General features: G+C 58.3%; 1 protein-coding gene across 1 annotated transcript in view; it reads right to left on the reverse strand.

The window, feature by feature from the left end:
* The window catches only part of EEIG1 (estrogen-induced osteoclastogenesis regulator 1), a 34522-nt gene extending 23652 nt beyond the window's left edge, over positions 1–10870 (reverse strand). Inside the window, exon 1 of the mRNA XM_019421014.2 lies at positions 10722–10870. Coding sequence (XP_019276559.1) covers positions 10722–10867 — 146 coding nt within the window. The 5' untranslated portion in view covers positions 10868–10870. The remainder of the gene's footprint in view (positions 1–10721) is intronic.
* Positions 10871–15207: the final 4337 nt, after the last annotated feature.

Raw genomic sequence — 15207 nt, forward strand, 5'->3', positions numbered from 1 at the left:
CCCCTGCCGATAGGAGTCCTGCTGCTGGCCCAGGAGCAAAGGCTGGCATCAGCAAGTGACCCATGGAAGTACAGAACGGACAGCCCCCTGGGGGCTTCAGAAACTCCACATCGGAAAAGGGGTAGGGGGTCAGCCAAACCACTCAGGCTTAGTGGGGAAGCGTCAGGGTTAGGAGTAGGATTCTGGAGTCACGTGCACCTGAGTTTGAATCCTGCCATTCATCAGCCCCACAACCCTGAGCTGGATCAAAACCCCAAAAGCGGGCAGGTGCCAGCTTCCCCATTTTGCAGACACAGGCACATAGCCTCTCTGCCCCAGCCTTCTGCACCCAGTCAGGCCATGTAGGTGGCCTCCCCACCACTCAGGCGAGGGCCTATGGACGCTCTTCTCAACTGACAACGGTGGGCCATTCCCTCTTGTTCTTAGAGCCCAAGAGGAGAGTGGGCCGTTGAAGGGGTCCAAAGTAGACCGCTAGCTTTGACCAAGTGCTGATCCAATCCCACGCACCCCACTACCCAGTGTGACCCAGCCTGGCTCCTGTTTCCTAGGTATCCAGGCACACGTGCCAGGTGCTACTCAAGCATTAACTCTCTGCAGGCACGACCTCCACCTACTTCACAGATGAGCAAACTCTCAAGAAGTCCTCTGCTCACACGGGAGGTGCTTATCTGGCCCACCAAGCCTGACCTCACAGCCCACCCCCAGAGGGCACTCACGTGGAATGGGGGATGTGGCTGCAACCGTCGGAAGCAGGAAGCCAGGCTCCTCACTGAGCCTCCCCTTGCCCACCCCAGGACCATATATCTGGATATTTCCCCAGGCCTTGAACCCGGCAAGTGGCCCAGGCTGCTCTTGGCTGACTCACATCTGGGTGGCGTTTGAATCATCCAAGGAAGACAAACAGGGGGGAGGGAATCCCATCCCCAGAGTCCTGTTCCTTGAATGGCTGGACGTAAGTGAGTCACGGGTGTGTCCCTGTCCTCTGAGCCCCTATCCAACCCCGCTAGGCCTTCAGGTAAGCACCCTTCCCCCAACTACTGTAGCTGGACAGATCACTTCCTCTTCTGGGTCTGGGTCTTAGGTGAAAACAAAACAAGGCTCCTGTGTCTCAGAGCGTGGGACTCCTGGACGCAGGGCCTCTGTCTCCCTCACTGCTGCTGCTGAGTCCTGGGATGACACCTGGCACATAGCAGGTACTCAGTAAGTATCCAATGACTAAATCAGTGACCTTCACAGCCCTGCTCTCAACAAGGGCTGCCATGGGCCTTCTTGCAATGCTCTTTCCGTCTCCAGGAAGAGGGCCTCCCAGCTGTGGCTGGGCCATGTCCTCTGGCTCTCCACAGAGTCCAAGGGGTCGAGAGTTATCGCCACCTCTGGATCTGTCCCCAGCTGTTCCCACTGCCCCGCACATGGCTCCCTGGTCTTCTGAAGTGACCGAGGAATACTCAGAGACCACTCAGACTCAGAGTCATGTCTCCTCACAGACTCACCTGTTTTACCAGCCATCTTCAGCATTTCTCCGAGATTCCAACCACAGGACAGAAAGCTCAGGGTCAGGTGGGACCATGAGGCCATCACTCACCATTCTCTACCTCCTCCTTGACACCTGATTCTCCTACAGACTCATGCTCTGACCCTGGGCCGATCACTGCCTCTGTCATTCACTTAGGCCATATACATTAACTGAGCATTAACTACACTGAGCTGGGCCTGAGGGGGACGCTGAAGATACCCCCCGAATAAGCCTGGGCATCAGTCTTGTCTGCATCCAAACCGGGCATGGCCATTCTCACTCATGTCCATGTGATTCCTCTTCAGCCAACTCAAAATCTTCAGAAGGGGCTGGAGCCTTCTCTTGGCATTCACAGAGAGTACCCAGTCGGTCAAAGGGCCATTCCCAAAAAATGGGGCAGGGCCAGAGCAGGAGGGAGAAGCCAATGCCTCCCCGCCCCCTCGGTGCTCAGTACTTCCCTGAGCATGGTTGCGACTAATGGTCTCCCCCGGCTCATGGGCCCCCAGGTCAGGGGCCATGGCTGTCTTGGCCACTGCTGGGCCCAGTGCCCAGTGCAGGGTCAGGGCAGTAGCCTGGCTCGAATCACAAATGTTTGCTGACTGGGTGAAAAACAGGAAGAGAGAAGAGAAACAGTTAAAAGGAGAAATGGAGGAACGTGGATTTTTCCTTTCTGTCCCACCCGTGGATCCCCTCCAATAACTGCCCTGGATTAATACCAATCACTGCCAGCCTTCCCTGAGCACGTACTCTGTGCCAGGGGCTATGCTGGGTACACAACAGGTGTTAATCTACTTAATCCCACACCACATAGCTTATCACCCCATTTCACAGATGAGGAAAGCAAGGCTTAGCGAGATTCCGTGGTCTGGCAGCCTCAAGAGCCACTCCTCCCTCTGAGCTGCCAAGCCCTGCGGTCCAGAAGCCCCTGCTGGGGTTTGCGAGCAGCAGAAGTTAAACCTGCAGCCGGAGAAGACCGCTGGCAGCTGCCAAGATGAGTTATGGCCTCGTAAACAGGAGCGATGCTTATCAGGTCAGGACGGTTCAGACCGCCCTTCCAGCAAGCCTGAGGACCTCCTCCAGGCTTCCAGGCACCCAAGAAGGAGGTTCAGTTTTGTCTAGAGGCGCCCAGCACTCCCGAAGGCGTGGGAGGTCTCACGGCTGTTGCTGACACACATGTGTGCACACACATCCTCAGTGTTCAGCTCCCAGAGTCTCAGCACAGCCCTGTAACCAGCCCCCAAGGAAGGGGACAGGCCTCAGAAGTCCCTCCCAGGCATGACTGCCACCCGGGAAAGATAACCTCATCCTGACCTGTATCAGGTGGGTTTTGAATTAGATGGTTTTTGAACTTTATATAAACAACATCACACAACGTGCTCCTGTCTGCTTCCTTCCCTCAATGTCGTTTGTGACGCCCGTCCTGGTTGTGAGGGGCAGCGGTGGAGGCTCGAGCCTTGTTTTTGAACCATTCCATGATGACCGAGGTGGGAAGCTGCCCTCTCAGCTGAAAGCCACCTCCCCTTCTGCAAACCGGAGCCCCAGGCTGCCCCTGGTCCTAAGCGATCTGACTCCTCCACCGGCTCCCCACCTGGGAAAGGTCCAACCCCCTCCTCCCATGGCCTCCTGCCACTCCAAGCCCCCAGGCCACTGGCTCCTCCCTGCTCAGCACTCTTGCCCTCACCCTCCCTCCACCCCAGGGTGCTCTTCTCCCCACCACCTGCCCACTCCTCCCTGGGACCAAACCCAGCATCGCTTCCTGTGTGTGGCGGGGGAGGGCTGTGATTGTAGGACTTTGCCCCCAGGAGCCACCACGGGCCCTACACACAGAAGGTGTTCAGGAAATTATCCCTGAGGGACTGAGGGCCGCAGGTGTGCTGCCCCCCGCGTGTCTGCCTGCAGAGAGGAAGCAATGGGAGGAGAAGATGCCGGGCCTGCGAACAGGACCCAGACTTCTGCCTTCCTTCCCAGAGCCCTCCCGAGCCCTGGGCTATATGCACCTTCTCCCCTCTCAGCAAGTTTCGTCTGTGTTTGGCTGCCAGGTACGTGGCCCTGTGCTGAACAGGTAGCCCTCCACCCCCGTATGAGCACCCCCACACCATGGAGGAAGAAACCAAGGCTGAGAGGACAAGGCCTCTGGCCACAGTCACAGAGCCAGCGAGCAGCTGCCAAGGTCCAACAGCAGAGCCCGGGGTGGGCCCCAACCCCCTCGTCCTCCGCATCCCCCCAGGAGCATTCCCACCTCCCACAACCCATCAGTGCCCCCAGCTGCCTCTCCATCACACCCTCTGAGCCCATGGTGGTGCCCAGCTGCCCGCTAGGCGGGTGAGGGCTGCTCCTGACACGGACTGATACCTCTGGCCCCGGGGTGGGGAGGGGCTGGACCCAAGCAGCTGGCAGTGGCCGGCACACGATCCGGCACACGATCCGGCACCATCAGTGCCCACGCTGGTTTGGTGCCAAGAGAGAAAAGTCCCAGCCCCGTGCCAGCAACGACCAACAGCAGCAAGTCCCAGGAATAAGATGCAGTGGAGGCCGCTCCTGCCCAGTCCGGGGAAGAAGCGAAGAGACAGGGACACAGCCTATAGTGTCCCAAGATAAGGGCCCATAGTGGGTGTACAGGGCAAAAGAATCCAGGGGGGGCTTCCCAGAGGAGGTGGCTCTTGGGCTGAGCAGGAGTTTAGCTGAGTAAAGCAGTGGGGGGAGGGAGCCTGAGGTCAAAGTAACTGCAGAAACAAATAGGTAGAAGAGTGAGGTCCAGTGGGAGCCAGGGGAGCGCCAGGGGCCTCCCATCCACATCCACTGAGGGGCCCCTGGCTTCCTCACCCGCTCCCGCCTCCACAGAGTCTGACACCCGGGACCTCCACCTCGAGTGGGGGGGCTATCTTCAGCCTGTCAGAGTGGGTTCCAAAGCTGGCCGTGGAGAGGGTCCCTTCCCGCAGGCAGCAGCCCACCCCACCCCAGCCCAGGCCCTCCTGGGGAGAGTGCCCCAGCTCTCTCTGGCTCAGAGCCAAGCACCCCAAGGTTCTAACCAATGGGGCCAAAAAAGCACGGAGACCCACTGGGGCGCCTGGGTGGCTCAGTCGGTTAAGTGTCCAGTCTTGATCTCGGCTCAGGTCATGATCTCGCAGTGCTTCTGGGTTCGGGCTGCACATTAGGCTTGGTGCCGACAGCGAGAAGCCTGCTTGGGATTCTCTCTCTGCCCCTCCCCTGCCCTCTCTCTCTCTCTATCTCTTAAAAAATAAATAAACTAAAAAAAAAGAAAAGGCACGGTCACGGAGACCCACCGGAGACCCTGTGCTCCAGCATGCTAGCACGCCCCTTAGACACTAAATGTGCTCCTCGCCCACTCCCCCACTTCTGGAAGGCAGAGCCCCCTGGGGAAAGTGCGCTCTCTCCACAGCACTCCGGTCAGTCCTGGCCCACAAACAAGTGCCAGCTGCCACAGGACCAGTGGGGAAAGGGGGTGGGAACTGAGGTGTGCACCCAGCCCACCGCTGTGACCCAGTCCAGGGACGGGAGGATGGACTGCAGTGTGCCCTGTGCTTCTAGCATGTGCCAGAAGCCAAGCTGGACGCTTGACAGGCATTATCTCACTGCGTCCTCCCAAGAACACTGCGAGGCAGGCACAACCAGCCCCACTTGGTAGGGTCTAAAGGACTAAGTCCCTTGCCCAAGGTCACACAGGCAGCAAGAGGCAGGACAGGAATGTCCTTCCCAGTCCTACAGCAGGGGCAAGGCACCAGCCTGACCGAACACGCAAAGTCCTCCATCAGAGCTGCTTCCTCCCGACTGCTGAACCAAGTTGGCCGAGGGGGCTGCTGGCTGGCCACTCTCAGTTGACATCTGGGTAGGGACGGGGGGATGGCGACTCCAAGCCTGCACGTGGGCGCCTTTCCAAGCCCAAGGTGCCAAAAATGGCTCAGAGCGGAGACCACAGGTTTGCAACCACAGCCCTAAGCGGACACCATTGCCAGGCACAGACTGGGCAGTTTAAGGCCTCACCAAGGCCACCAACGGCATGGTATGACCTCACGGAGAGCCAGAAGGCCCAGGAGATGACAGACGTCGGGTCACAGGGCACATCTGAAGCCCTGGGAGAAGCACTGGCCAGGCAAGATGGATAATGAAGAGAGACGCCCCCGCTGCCCCCACCTCGTGTTAAGTTACAGGTCACTTTCTAAGCAAATCTGATGTCTGTCGCCCGCTCAAACCTTGCCGTGGCTGTCTGTCAGGATGAAGATAAACGCGTACTGGCTGCCATGGTGTTGTACTGCCCACCCCCGGCAACAGGCAAGTGACTGCACGGTCGCCCCATGGCAGTCACCAGACTCCATACGCTGAGTCCTCAGGCTCCTGAGGCACGTGAGCAGACAAGCCAGTGGCCGTCACAAGGCTCAGTAAAGGCTTCCCAAATGCAAGTCAGGACTTCCAGGTACCGAACAAGCCGAGTTCAAGGGCACTCAGGGCACTCAGACACACGATGTCATCGCTGCCAAGAACGCCTGGCCAGAGTGGCTATCAGGACAGAGCCTGAAGTGAGGAACAGGCCTCAGGGAATAGCCTTGGCTCCAGAGACTCAGATCGCCTCAGGTCAGGGCTCTGCCACTGCCAGGCCGGGAGACAGGCGGCAGGGCTGCCAGGGTGGCACCTGCCAAAGGTGTGGCCAGCTGGCAGCAAAGGCCAGGTCCAAGGAGCAGACACCAAGGCCAGGCACAGGCTGGACAGGTTCGGGCTTCACCAGGGGCACCAGCAGCACGGTCTGACCCTGCAGGGACCCAGCGGCTGGCCTGGTGCCACAGCCCGGCTGCCTGGGGTGGCCTTTATGGCTCGCCAGCAGGACCTCTCTCCGCAAGTGTCTGCCTCCTCATGCCCCCCAGCCCGCACAAGGAAGGCCTTCTGCAGAGGCCCCGGGGACCAGGCAGGACCTAGTAAAGTGAGGGAGACAGACTATGGCAGAAGTCCAAGGGTGTACAGTGGGGTCAGGAGCCTAGAGCAGGCAGCCCGTGGAGAAGGCAGTCGCAAAGCCCCTTGGGCTAAATGCTGCCACGCGGCACTGTTCCCAGATACCTAACTTAAAAGAAACCGAAAGTCTGGATTTTTACTCTGTCAAAAACTATCAGAGCACAGTATGGGGCAGCCAAACCCCAGCGATATTTGGCCGCTGTGCACCCTCTGAACTTCCATCTTCTAGCAGCCACTAAGCAATAGTGGTGCCAGTCACTTCAGGACCAGGAAACCCACCTGCCCACTCTGCCTGGCAACCTTCTCTCCAGTCTGCCCACTCTTCTGTCTCTCTCCCCGCCACCACGCAGCCGGGCCAGCAAAACCCGCTCGGCCAATTCCAACTGGCCCTTATGGGGTGCTGGTCAGGCCCCCTTGTGTCTTCTCCACTCAGCAGCCAAGAGCCATCATCCTAATGGGCAAACCAGGCCGCACTGCTCCCCTGCCCCTCGGCTGGGCCCTCAAGGCCAGGAGCAGTCAGGCCCGGCAACTCCTCCTCCTCATTTGCACCAGCCCCCCAACCCTTCGGCTAAGGAGGTGCTCTCCTCCTGAGAGGACTTGCTATAAGGTAAATCAGCGCCTCCCTCTCCCTCCCTCCCCTGGCACCGCCAGCACGTGCATGGGCCGGGCCACAGGACCCGTGCCAACCGGGCACGGAGCCCTCTTGGGATGTTTGGGATTCTTCTTGCCTGAAGGATAGATTGGCTCAAGGCTGGAAGCCTGCACCCTTGCCCTGGAGAGACCACGGCCCAGCCTGCTGCCTCCCAACTCACCAGACTTGGCTGGGACCTCTGCATCCCCCCCAGGACCCCGGGAAAGCCTTCCAGATGCCATTTGGATGCATCTGCCTGGAAGGCCTCCAGGCAGGGACCTTGGCAAATGCCTACTCTGCCCCAGTGCCAGCCCATGCCTGGCCCCAAATCCACAGCAGCGATTTTAGCTTTACCCCCACCTATGGCCCTAGGGCCCCTTTTCCTCAGATGTCACAGGACCTAGCTTGGTGCCTAGAAAGTATCCAAATCTGGACTTTCCCAATCTGGACCCAGCCCAATAAAAAGAACCTTCTTCAAAAGTCTGAGGATATCACATGGGCTGTAGCTGCTCCCAGCCCTCTGCTACCAAGGCAAGGCAGGACTTCGGAGCTGGGCCTGCCCGATTTAAATCACAGCCCTGCCACTCCCTAGCTGAGTGACACGGGCCCATCACTTCAGGTGTCCTGACCCCAGTTTCCTCATCAGCTCATGGAGCGGTTCCAGGGCTCAACCGATCACACATCCAAGGTGCTCGGCAGGTCCCTGGCACACGGTAAGTACACATCAAAGGCAGTTTAAACCCTAATGATAAAAAGGTTATCTTCCCAACTGCATTACCAGATGGGTGACTGGCACGTGACTTCACCTCCCCGGCCTTGGTGCCCCTCCGGGTGACCAAGAGGATTAGCGCATATACCGCTTGCAGAACACTGAGCACGGCACCGGGCACGTAGCACCGGCCCTCGGAATGTGGTAGCTGTGAGCGTCACTGTTCGTAAGGAGGCCTCAGAAGGCTGAGGCTGGGGGACAGCGCGACATACCACCTGTTCTACCTGCTCAAATTGGGTCAGGCTGGAGCTGTGTACCCGGCTGTTGCCATGGTACCCAACATAAGGAAACACTCCAGCTAGGAAGGCGGGTGCTGCAGGGGTGGGGCCTCAGGCCTGCCTCACTCACAACCCCCATGCCGCCACCAGCAGCCTCTGGGCCATCCCAGGGGTCCCTGGGGTTGGGAAGCGTATGCTGTTGGATCTGGGCCCAGGATCTGAGCAGGTCTCATCACCTCTGACCCTATTCCAACTCCAAAACAATGGGGCCTTGGCCATCTGGAGGGGTGGGCTGTGAGGCGGGGCTCCCAGACTGCAGAACAGGATGGGTGGGATGGGAGTGGAGGTGAAAGGAGCCCAGGAACCCCTATCTCCTGGGCAGAAGCCAAAGCAGCTCTAAAGCAGCCTCAGGTCCCAACATCACTGTCTGCTCTCTTCAGCCACACCTGCCCAGCAGCAGACAGGTACCCAGAGCTCACTAAGCGTCCAGCCTTGGGGGCTCAACGTCAGCTCCTCCCTCCACAACCGGCTCAGGTTTCATCCAGGATGAGGGCTGGGAAAAGCTGTTTGGGCTCGGCTGGGTTCAGGGAATCCATGGCTCCTTGCCAGGAGGGAAAAAGGGGAGGCAGACGGTGAAATCCGCACGCTGTGGGCCAAAACCTAGAACTTTCTAGAGCTTCCTAGATGAGGAGGCAGCTTTATGGCAATGGAAAGGCTGACGGGCCAGGTAGGGTGACGGTGGCCCCAGTGCCTGGGAGGAGACCTCAGTCTGGGGCTGAATACCGGTTCCTCAACGGGATCCAATACCCTGCTCACATCTAGACCCTCTGCTGACTCCAGCTGGTCCCTCCAAGACACAGGACGGCTGGGGCCTGGGGCCTGGACCCCTCCCTCTGCCATAGTAACTACAACTGCTGCAACAACAGGCACAGACATTACCCATGATCCTCACAACTCCAGGGACAGGTGTGACTTCTCCCACTTCACAGACAAGGCAACAAAGGCTCAAAGGTAGAAGAGGGTAGTGGTTAAAAGCACACCCCGACTCTGAATCTGGGCTCTGCTGTATTTGCTCAGGCAAATCACTCCTTCCCTGAGCCTCAGTTTTCACCTCTGTAAAATGGGGATAATAATCCTACAGCGCCCCCTCCCCACCTGGCCCCGGCTCCATGGCATGGTCAAGGAATTAAGGAAGAAGTGTTAATAAAACAGGCAGCACAGCACCAACAAATGCTGGTTCTTGGAATCCAAGAGGTTAGGTAACTCGCCCAAGGTCACCCGGCCGTGAGTGGCCGACCCCAGGCCCTAGCTCTGAGCACAACCCCATCCCCGAAACCTTGTGCTGCTACGTGGGTGGCCACGGGATCACAGGCTTCCCAGGCAGCGGAGGACCGCCACCAGCCCCCACAGAAAAGGGCAGCCCTTCTCTGAATTCCTCAGATAAGCAATTCCTGGCAGACTGGGGAGCCTCTGGGCCTAAGTGGGCCCAAGTGCAGAGAAAAGGCACCCCACCCTGTCCACACCGGAGATTCCTAAATCTGAGTTGGGCTGTATGCCCACCCACCCCCGACCCCACACCCCGCACCCGTCCTCCCAAATCACCAGATTCATCCAACAGGTCTCCAAATAGGCCAAGTTAAGTTGACAACTACCTCCTGTGAGGTCCCTGGAAAGACCTTACTTCCTCTTTCTGGGCCTCAGTTTCTCCATTGCAGAACCATGAAGCAGCTCCAGCCAACTGGGCCCACAAGGAGGCCTGAGGAGCAAAGGGACAGACCAGGGAAGGGAACCAGCATGGCCTAGGCACACGTCCCAGGCCCTGGTACTGCATTCTATCTACTGAAACTTCTCCACAACTCTTACAGAGACCTGCACTGGGCCCAGAAAGTGACAGATCCAGGACTCAAACCCCCATCTGTCAGACTCGGAGACACTCTCCCCACCACAGGCCCAAACTATGTAATCCCAGGTGGGCCCATTCAGTGGGGGCAGCTTGGGAACTCAGTCACCCTCAGCAATGAGCTGGACAGCTGGACCCGCAGGATGGGGAAGAACACAAAACCAAACTGGATTGGGCCTCTTTCTGAGAGAGTGGCAGCCTCCTTAACAAGGGCATTTGCAATGCAAAACAACCCAGCCCCAGCCAAAAGAGGACAGTCACTCAGAGAGGGCTGGGCAGGCCAAAACCTAGCCACCTCCCTCCATCCAGACCAGGAGTGCCTGGGAACCTGTGGCTGGCCCAGTCTCTAAATCATATGACAGCCCAAGCGGCCAGCTGGGTGCAAGGTGGCCTGGAATACTCCTGATTGCCTCAGCCCTTCCAGGCACAAATCCTGGTGGGCTCTTTGTGCAAGTCTGAGGAATGGGCCGGCATGCAGGGCCCCAAGACGGGCTGAAAGAATGAACCCCCACCTAACCGGCTGGTCACCTGCAGACGGGTGCCCGGCACCCTGCCAGCTTCTCAGGCCCAGACCTCCCAGATCACTCAGCCCTGCCTTGTGTAAACCTGCCCCAGACACACATAATCCCCAGAACTCTCTGGGCCCACAAGGGCGCTTCCACGTGCCAAGTGACTAGATCTGGCTCATCATCCCCCTCCCCTGCAGGCGCGACTGCCCCAGCTCCTACCTTGACGACAAGCTGACAAAATCCCCGCCATCCAGCAGCCGGACTTTGCAGAAGAGGACTCCGTTCACGAAGGGGACCGCAGTCAGCTCCTCCAGGGTGAAAGTGGTTTGAAATTTGAATTTCTTCTTCTTCATCAAGAAAGCCATGAGCGAGTTCCCTGAGTCTGAAGCCCCGAAGGCCAAAAAAGGGGGGAAGCCAGAAATCCCCAGGATTCCTTTCCCTACACCACACCCCCTCCTCAAAACATCAGAGCCGGATCCCGCCCAGATGGTGGCGAAGGCGGCCGAGCGGGCGGGGATCTGAGTCCGGAGGGCCCAGGTCTGAGCGACCAGTCCAGTTCGCGGGCCGGCTGGCTTCACCGTCGGGGAGCCGGGGCTCGGAGGGGCTCGGAGTGGCCGGGGGCTTCACCGGCATGTAAACAGCGGGGCATGGCCCAGGAGGCAGGGGTAGGGGTGGCGGGCGGCGAGAGACCGGCCGCGCTGGAGGGCAGCATCCCGCACCGCGGTCCCTGGGGAGCTCTCAGCCGCGCTACCGGGCGCGGCTGGCGGACCCGGGAGGCCGAGGGCGGCGGGCGGCCCCGCCCCCGCCCCGCTGGCGGCCGGGGGAGGCGCCCTCGCCGCGCACACGCCCCCGCACCTGGGAGCCGGGCGGCCCTAGCAGGTGAGTCCGGGGCTGCTGAGGGCACCCCCAGGGGGCGACCGGGAGCTCTGGGGGCCTCTCCGGGAGGCGCGACGGGGACACTCCCGGCCGGGAACGGCCGGCCGCGGCCCCCTCCGGGCGGGCACCAGGCCCGGGCAGCCGGGGCGCCGCCTCCTCTTCGGTCCTGGGTCCCGCGCCGCGGGCCCCGGCGGAGCTGAGGCGCCTTTCCGGCCGGCCGGTGGCACCCGCCTCGCTCGCCAACTCTGCCCAGCACCCCGCGAGCAGCAGCGCCGCCGCCTGCGCTCCGGACGCGGCAGCCCGGGCCCGACGCTGTGCGGCGCCACTCGGAGAATGCTGAGGCCCAGCGCGGCCGCCCGCGGAGCCGCCGCCGAGCGCGGGAGGGGCGGGGCACCGGCGGCCCAGGCTGCCCGCGATTGGGCGACCCCGCGGGGCGGGCGCGGAGCGCGATTGGGGGACGGCAGCGTGGGGCGGGACTTGCGGGAGGCAGAGGCGGCCCAAGACGCTTGGATTGGTGTGCCGCGCGGCTGGACCCGCCTCCTCGGACTAGGCCGGGAGAAGGGAAGGGGAGAGGGCCCCCGAGAAGGCGGTGGGAGGTCGCGGGGCGGGAAGCCCAGGCTGGTCCGGTGAGGAGGAGGGCGCGAGCGGAAGAAAAGAAGAAACAATGAAAAGAAACTATACGAACACTATGGCTGTAATGGCCCTCCAGCGTTCCCCCTCCGCCCCCCCCAGACTTGAACTCGTTAGACACTAAATCGAGCCCAGAGGTAGTGAATCCATTTTTCAGAAAAAACACCCAGAGAGGTGGCCAGGACTAGACCAAGCAGGTTCTTCGCCTGGGAATCTAGTTCCGAACACTGAGAAGGAAGTGTCTGCAAAGGCTTAGCCGAAGGAATGACTTGGAGCAGTTCATCACGCAACCCGTGCCAGACCCAGCTTCTCCCCCAACCTGCTTTCCAAGCCTTTTGTTGTCGGCTAGCTTCTAGATAGTTATGGCTGGTCTCTCTGACTACGTTAACTCCCCTGGATGCAGAGACCGCTTCTAGAGCCTCGGACCTCCCAGACTCTGAACACATTGTAGTTCATTCATTCGGCCCCGAAATGTTAAGGGGCAATCTGCTCCCAGCTGTGTGCGTGGTGGCCCTCTCCTCCGAGCCTCTCTAAGCCAAGGATCAGGTGAAGAAGCAGCCTGGACACAGGCAGCAACAAATTCTGGTAGATGAGAACTGTGATAGTGGATGTACAGGGGCCTGGAGGAGCTGCGTGGATGCAGGGACGAGGGCGAAACCATGAGGCTTCTCACACAAAGTTATCCACGCCATAGCGGGATGCGTGCCCCGAGTTAGGCAGGGCCCATGCAGAGGGAGCCTCTAGAGGCAGGAAAACAGAGAGTGAGGTGCCCACAGAAGCCCTGACTACTTCATCTGGCTGCATTGAGATCTGGGGGGAGGCAGAGGGCAAGAGATACAGCTGGAAGGCCTGTGGTGGCTGGATCTTGCAGAGTCTTGTAGGGCCAGAGTAAGGAGGTGAGCCACTCACAATTTGAACAGGAGAGTGACCCCAGACTTGTTTTTTGTTGTAAGAAGCTTGCTCTCACGGTAGGTAGTGTGGAGGAGAGCATATGGGAAACAGGGGCGAGGAGGCTTGTGTTGATCCAGGCAAGAAATGATAAAGGCAGAACCTCAGAGTCTGAGAGAAACGAGAGGATGGGTTTGAGAGGCATTTGGAGACAGAAACTGAAACGGACTTGGGGCTGAGTTGGGTCCAGACATGTAACTGAGGGCTCAATTTCTGATTTCTTTCTGCTTCCCAGCCATAAAAAATGGGTAGCAACCCATGCTTCTCTCCAGTTTGTCCCATCATTTAGAAAACAATTCAGCCAGATAGGTGAAAAATTATGATTGCAGCTCTCACTGCTCTCACATATCCCCATTTATAGCCAGGGTAGTTGAGGCCTGGGAAGTTTAGATCATTTGACTACAGTCTTGACCCTGGAGCATAGGCGCTAGAGGGCCAAGCTGTGCTGCCCACACTGTGGGGTGTGTTGCCCTTGCTGATCCTAGCTGGGTCTGCTCCACAGGGGAAGATCCTGTGCCTACCTGACCCCAGGAGGGGATTTCAGAGGAGAGGACCAGCCAAGGAGTTCTCAAGGCCTGGCTGGCTCCTCAGCTGTGACCATGAGTAACCTCAGACTGCTCTAACAGGAAGCAGGGTGGGCCCGGCTGCCAGACTTAGCTCGGATGGGGTATTTCTCTCTCTGTAGCCTCAGGGCTCAGAGCCCAGGAAGTTTCCCTTTCCTCATTTCCCAGATGGTGCCTGAGGAAGGGAGAGAGCCTGGTGCCAGTTCAGGATGCTCCATTTAGGGTGAGAGAAACTCGTTTTAGAATCCTGGCTCTGCTGCACAGTGGCAGTATAGCCTTAGTTTGGGACACTGAGGTTTGGGGACTCCAAAGAGAGAGCGGGTTCAGTATGATATGGCTAGAACTACTTGCTCGGAAGCCATCAGAGCAGGGTTCAAAACCTGGCTCACATAACACTGACCACCTGCGTCGCACAAACTTTGTTTGGAGTTTTGCATGGATAGAAAGGAATCTTGAGGGATACAGCCTAAACTTTTTTTTTTTTTTCTTTTTAAATCTCTGAGCCATAGTTTTTCACCTGTAAAAGGGGAATAAGAATACCAACCTAGGGTGCCTGACTGGCTGAGTCGGTAGACTCAAAAATTTTTAAAAATTAAAAAAAAAAAAAAAAGAATATCAACCTTTTCAGAAAGTTGTGAGGACTTCAAACGGGCTACGCCTGCAAATGGCTTAGGCCTGAAGGGACATGGAGATCTGAGCGAGGGGTCAGAAGGGGGCCCAGGCCAGCACTTCTGCGGTTCTGCAGCACCCCCCAAATTCCCAAGCATAACCTGTCCTACCTACTCGAGGCCCTGAGCAGACATATAAGGAAAGCAGTAACTAACAAGATCATTCAGACAAGTGGTCTGGGGAGGGAAATCCAGGGAAATGTGAGAGAGGAATGATTGGATCGGGGTTCCTGGCCTGTGTGAGGTATTATCTCAGCCCAGACCTTTATAATAAGGAGGGCCCAAGTGCAGGAAACTCCAGGGGCAGAGACAGGGACTGGTGTGTTTGGGGGGCTGTGTGTGACTGCAGGGGAAAAGAGAGAGGCATAGGGTCAGAACCTGCTGATGGGCTCTGTGAGCCTGGAAGGAGTTCAGATTTTATTCTAAGCCCAAAGGGACGTCACTGGAGGATGCTAGCAGGTTAATGACAAGATCCAAAATGCCTCTTTCAAAGTTCTTTCTGGCTATGTGGAGAATGGGCTGATTGCCGGCAGGCAAGAACAGGAACAGGCAGATAGGGGAGGAAGCTATTATGGCCACACAGGAGACTGGTAGCTCAGACCAGGGTGGAGCCAGCGTGCTGTGAGGAGAAAGGGGACACATTGCAGAGGAAGCGCTCAGCATTTCCTGAGCAACAGTAATAGTTACTCAAATAGAACTTCTTGAATATTCCCAGGGTTTTGAACTTGACTGGATGCCACAGGGTTCTTTTTTTTTTTTTTTTTTTAATGTTTATGTATTAATTTTGGTGGGGAGAAGGGGCAGAGAGAGAGGGAGAGAATTCTAAGCAGGCTCGGTGCAGTCAGCACAGAGCCCCACGCAGGGCTCGAACTCACGAACCATGAAATCATGACCTGAGCCCAAATCAAGCGTTGGGCGCGTAACCAACCGAGCCACCCGGGCGCCCCGCCACCGGGTTCTTGAAGTCGGGATGTGAGTGAGCATAAGCACTGGAATAGGTATGAGGAAGGAATAGGGGGA

The sequence above is a fragment of the Panthera pardus genome, unplaced genomic scaffold (assembly GCF_024362965.1).
Source record: "Panthera pardus isolate Hobbes unplaced genomic scaffold, ASM2436296v1 HiC_scaffold_20, whole genome shotgun sequence".
Lineage (NCBI taxonomy): Eukaryota > Metazoa > Chordata > Mammalia > Carnivora > Felidae > Panthera > Panthera pardus.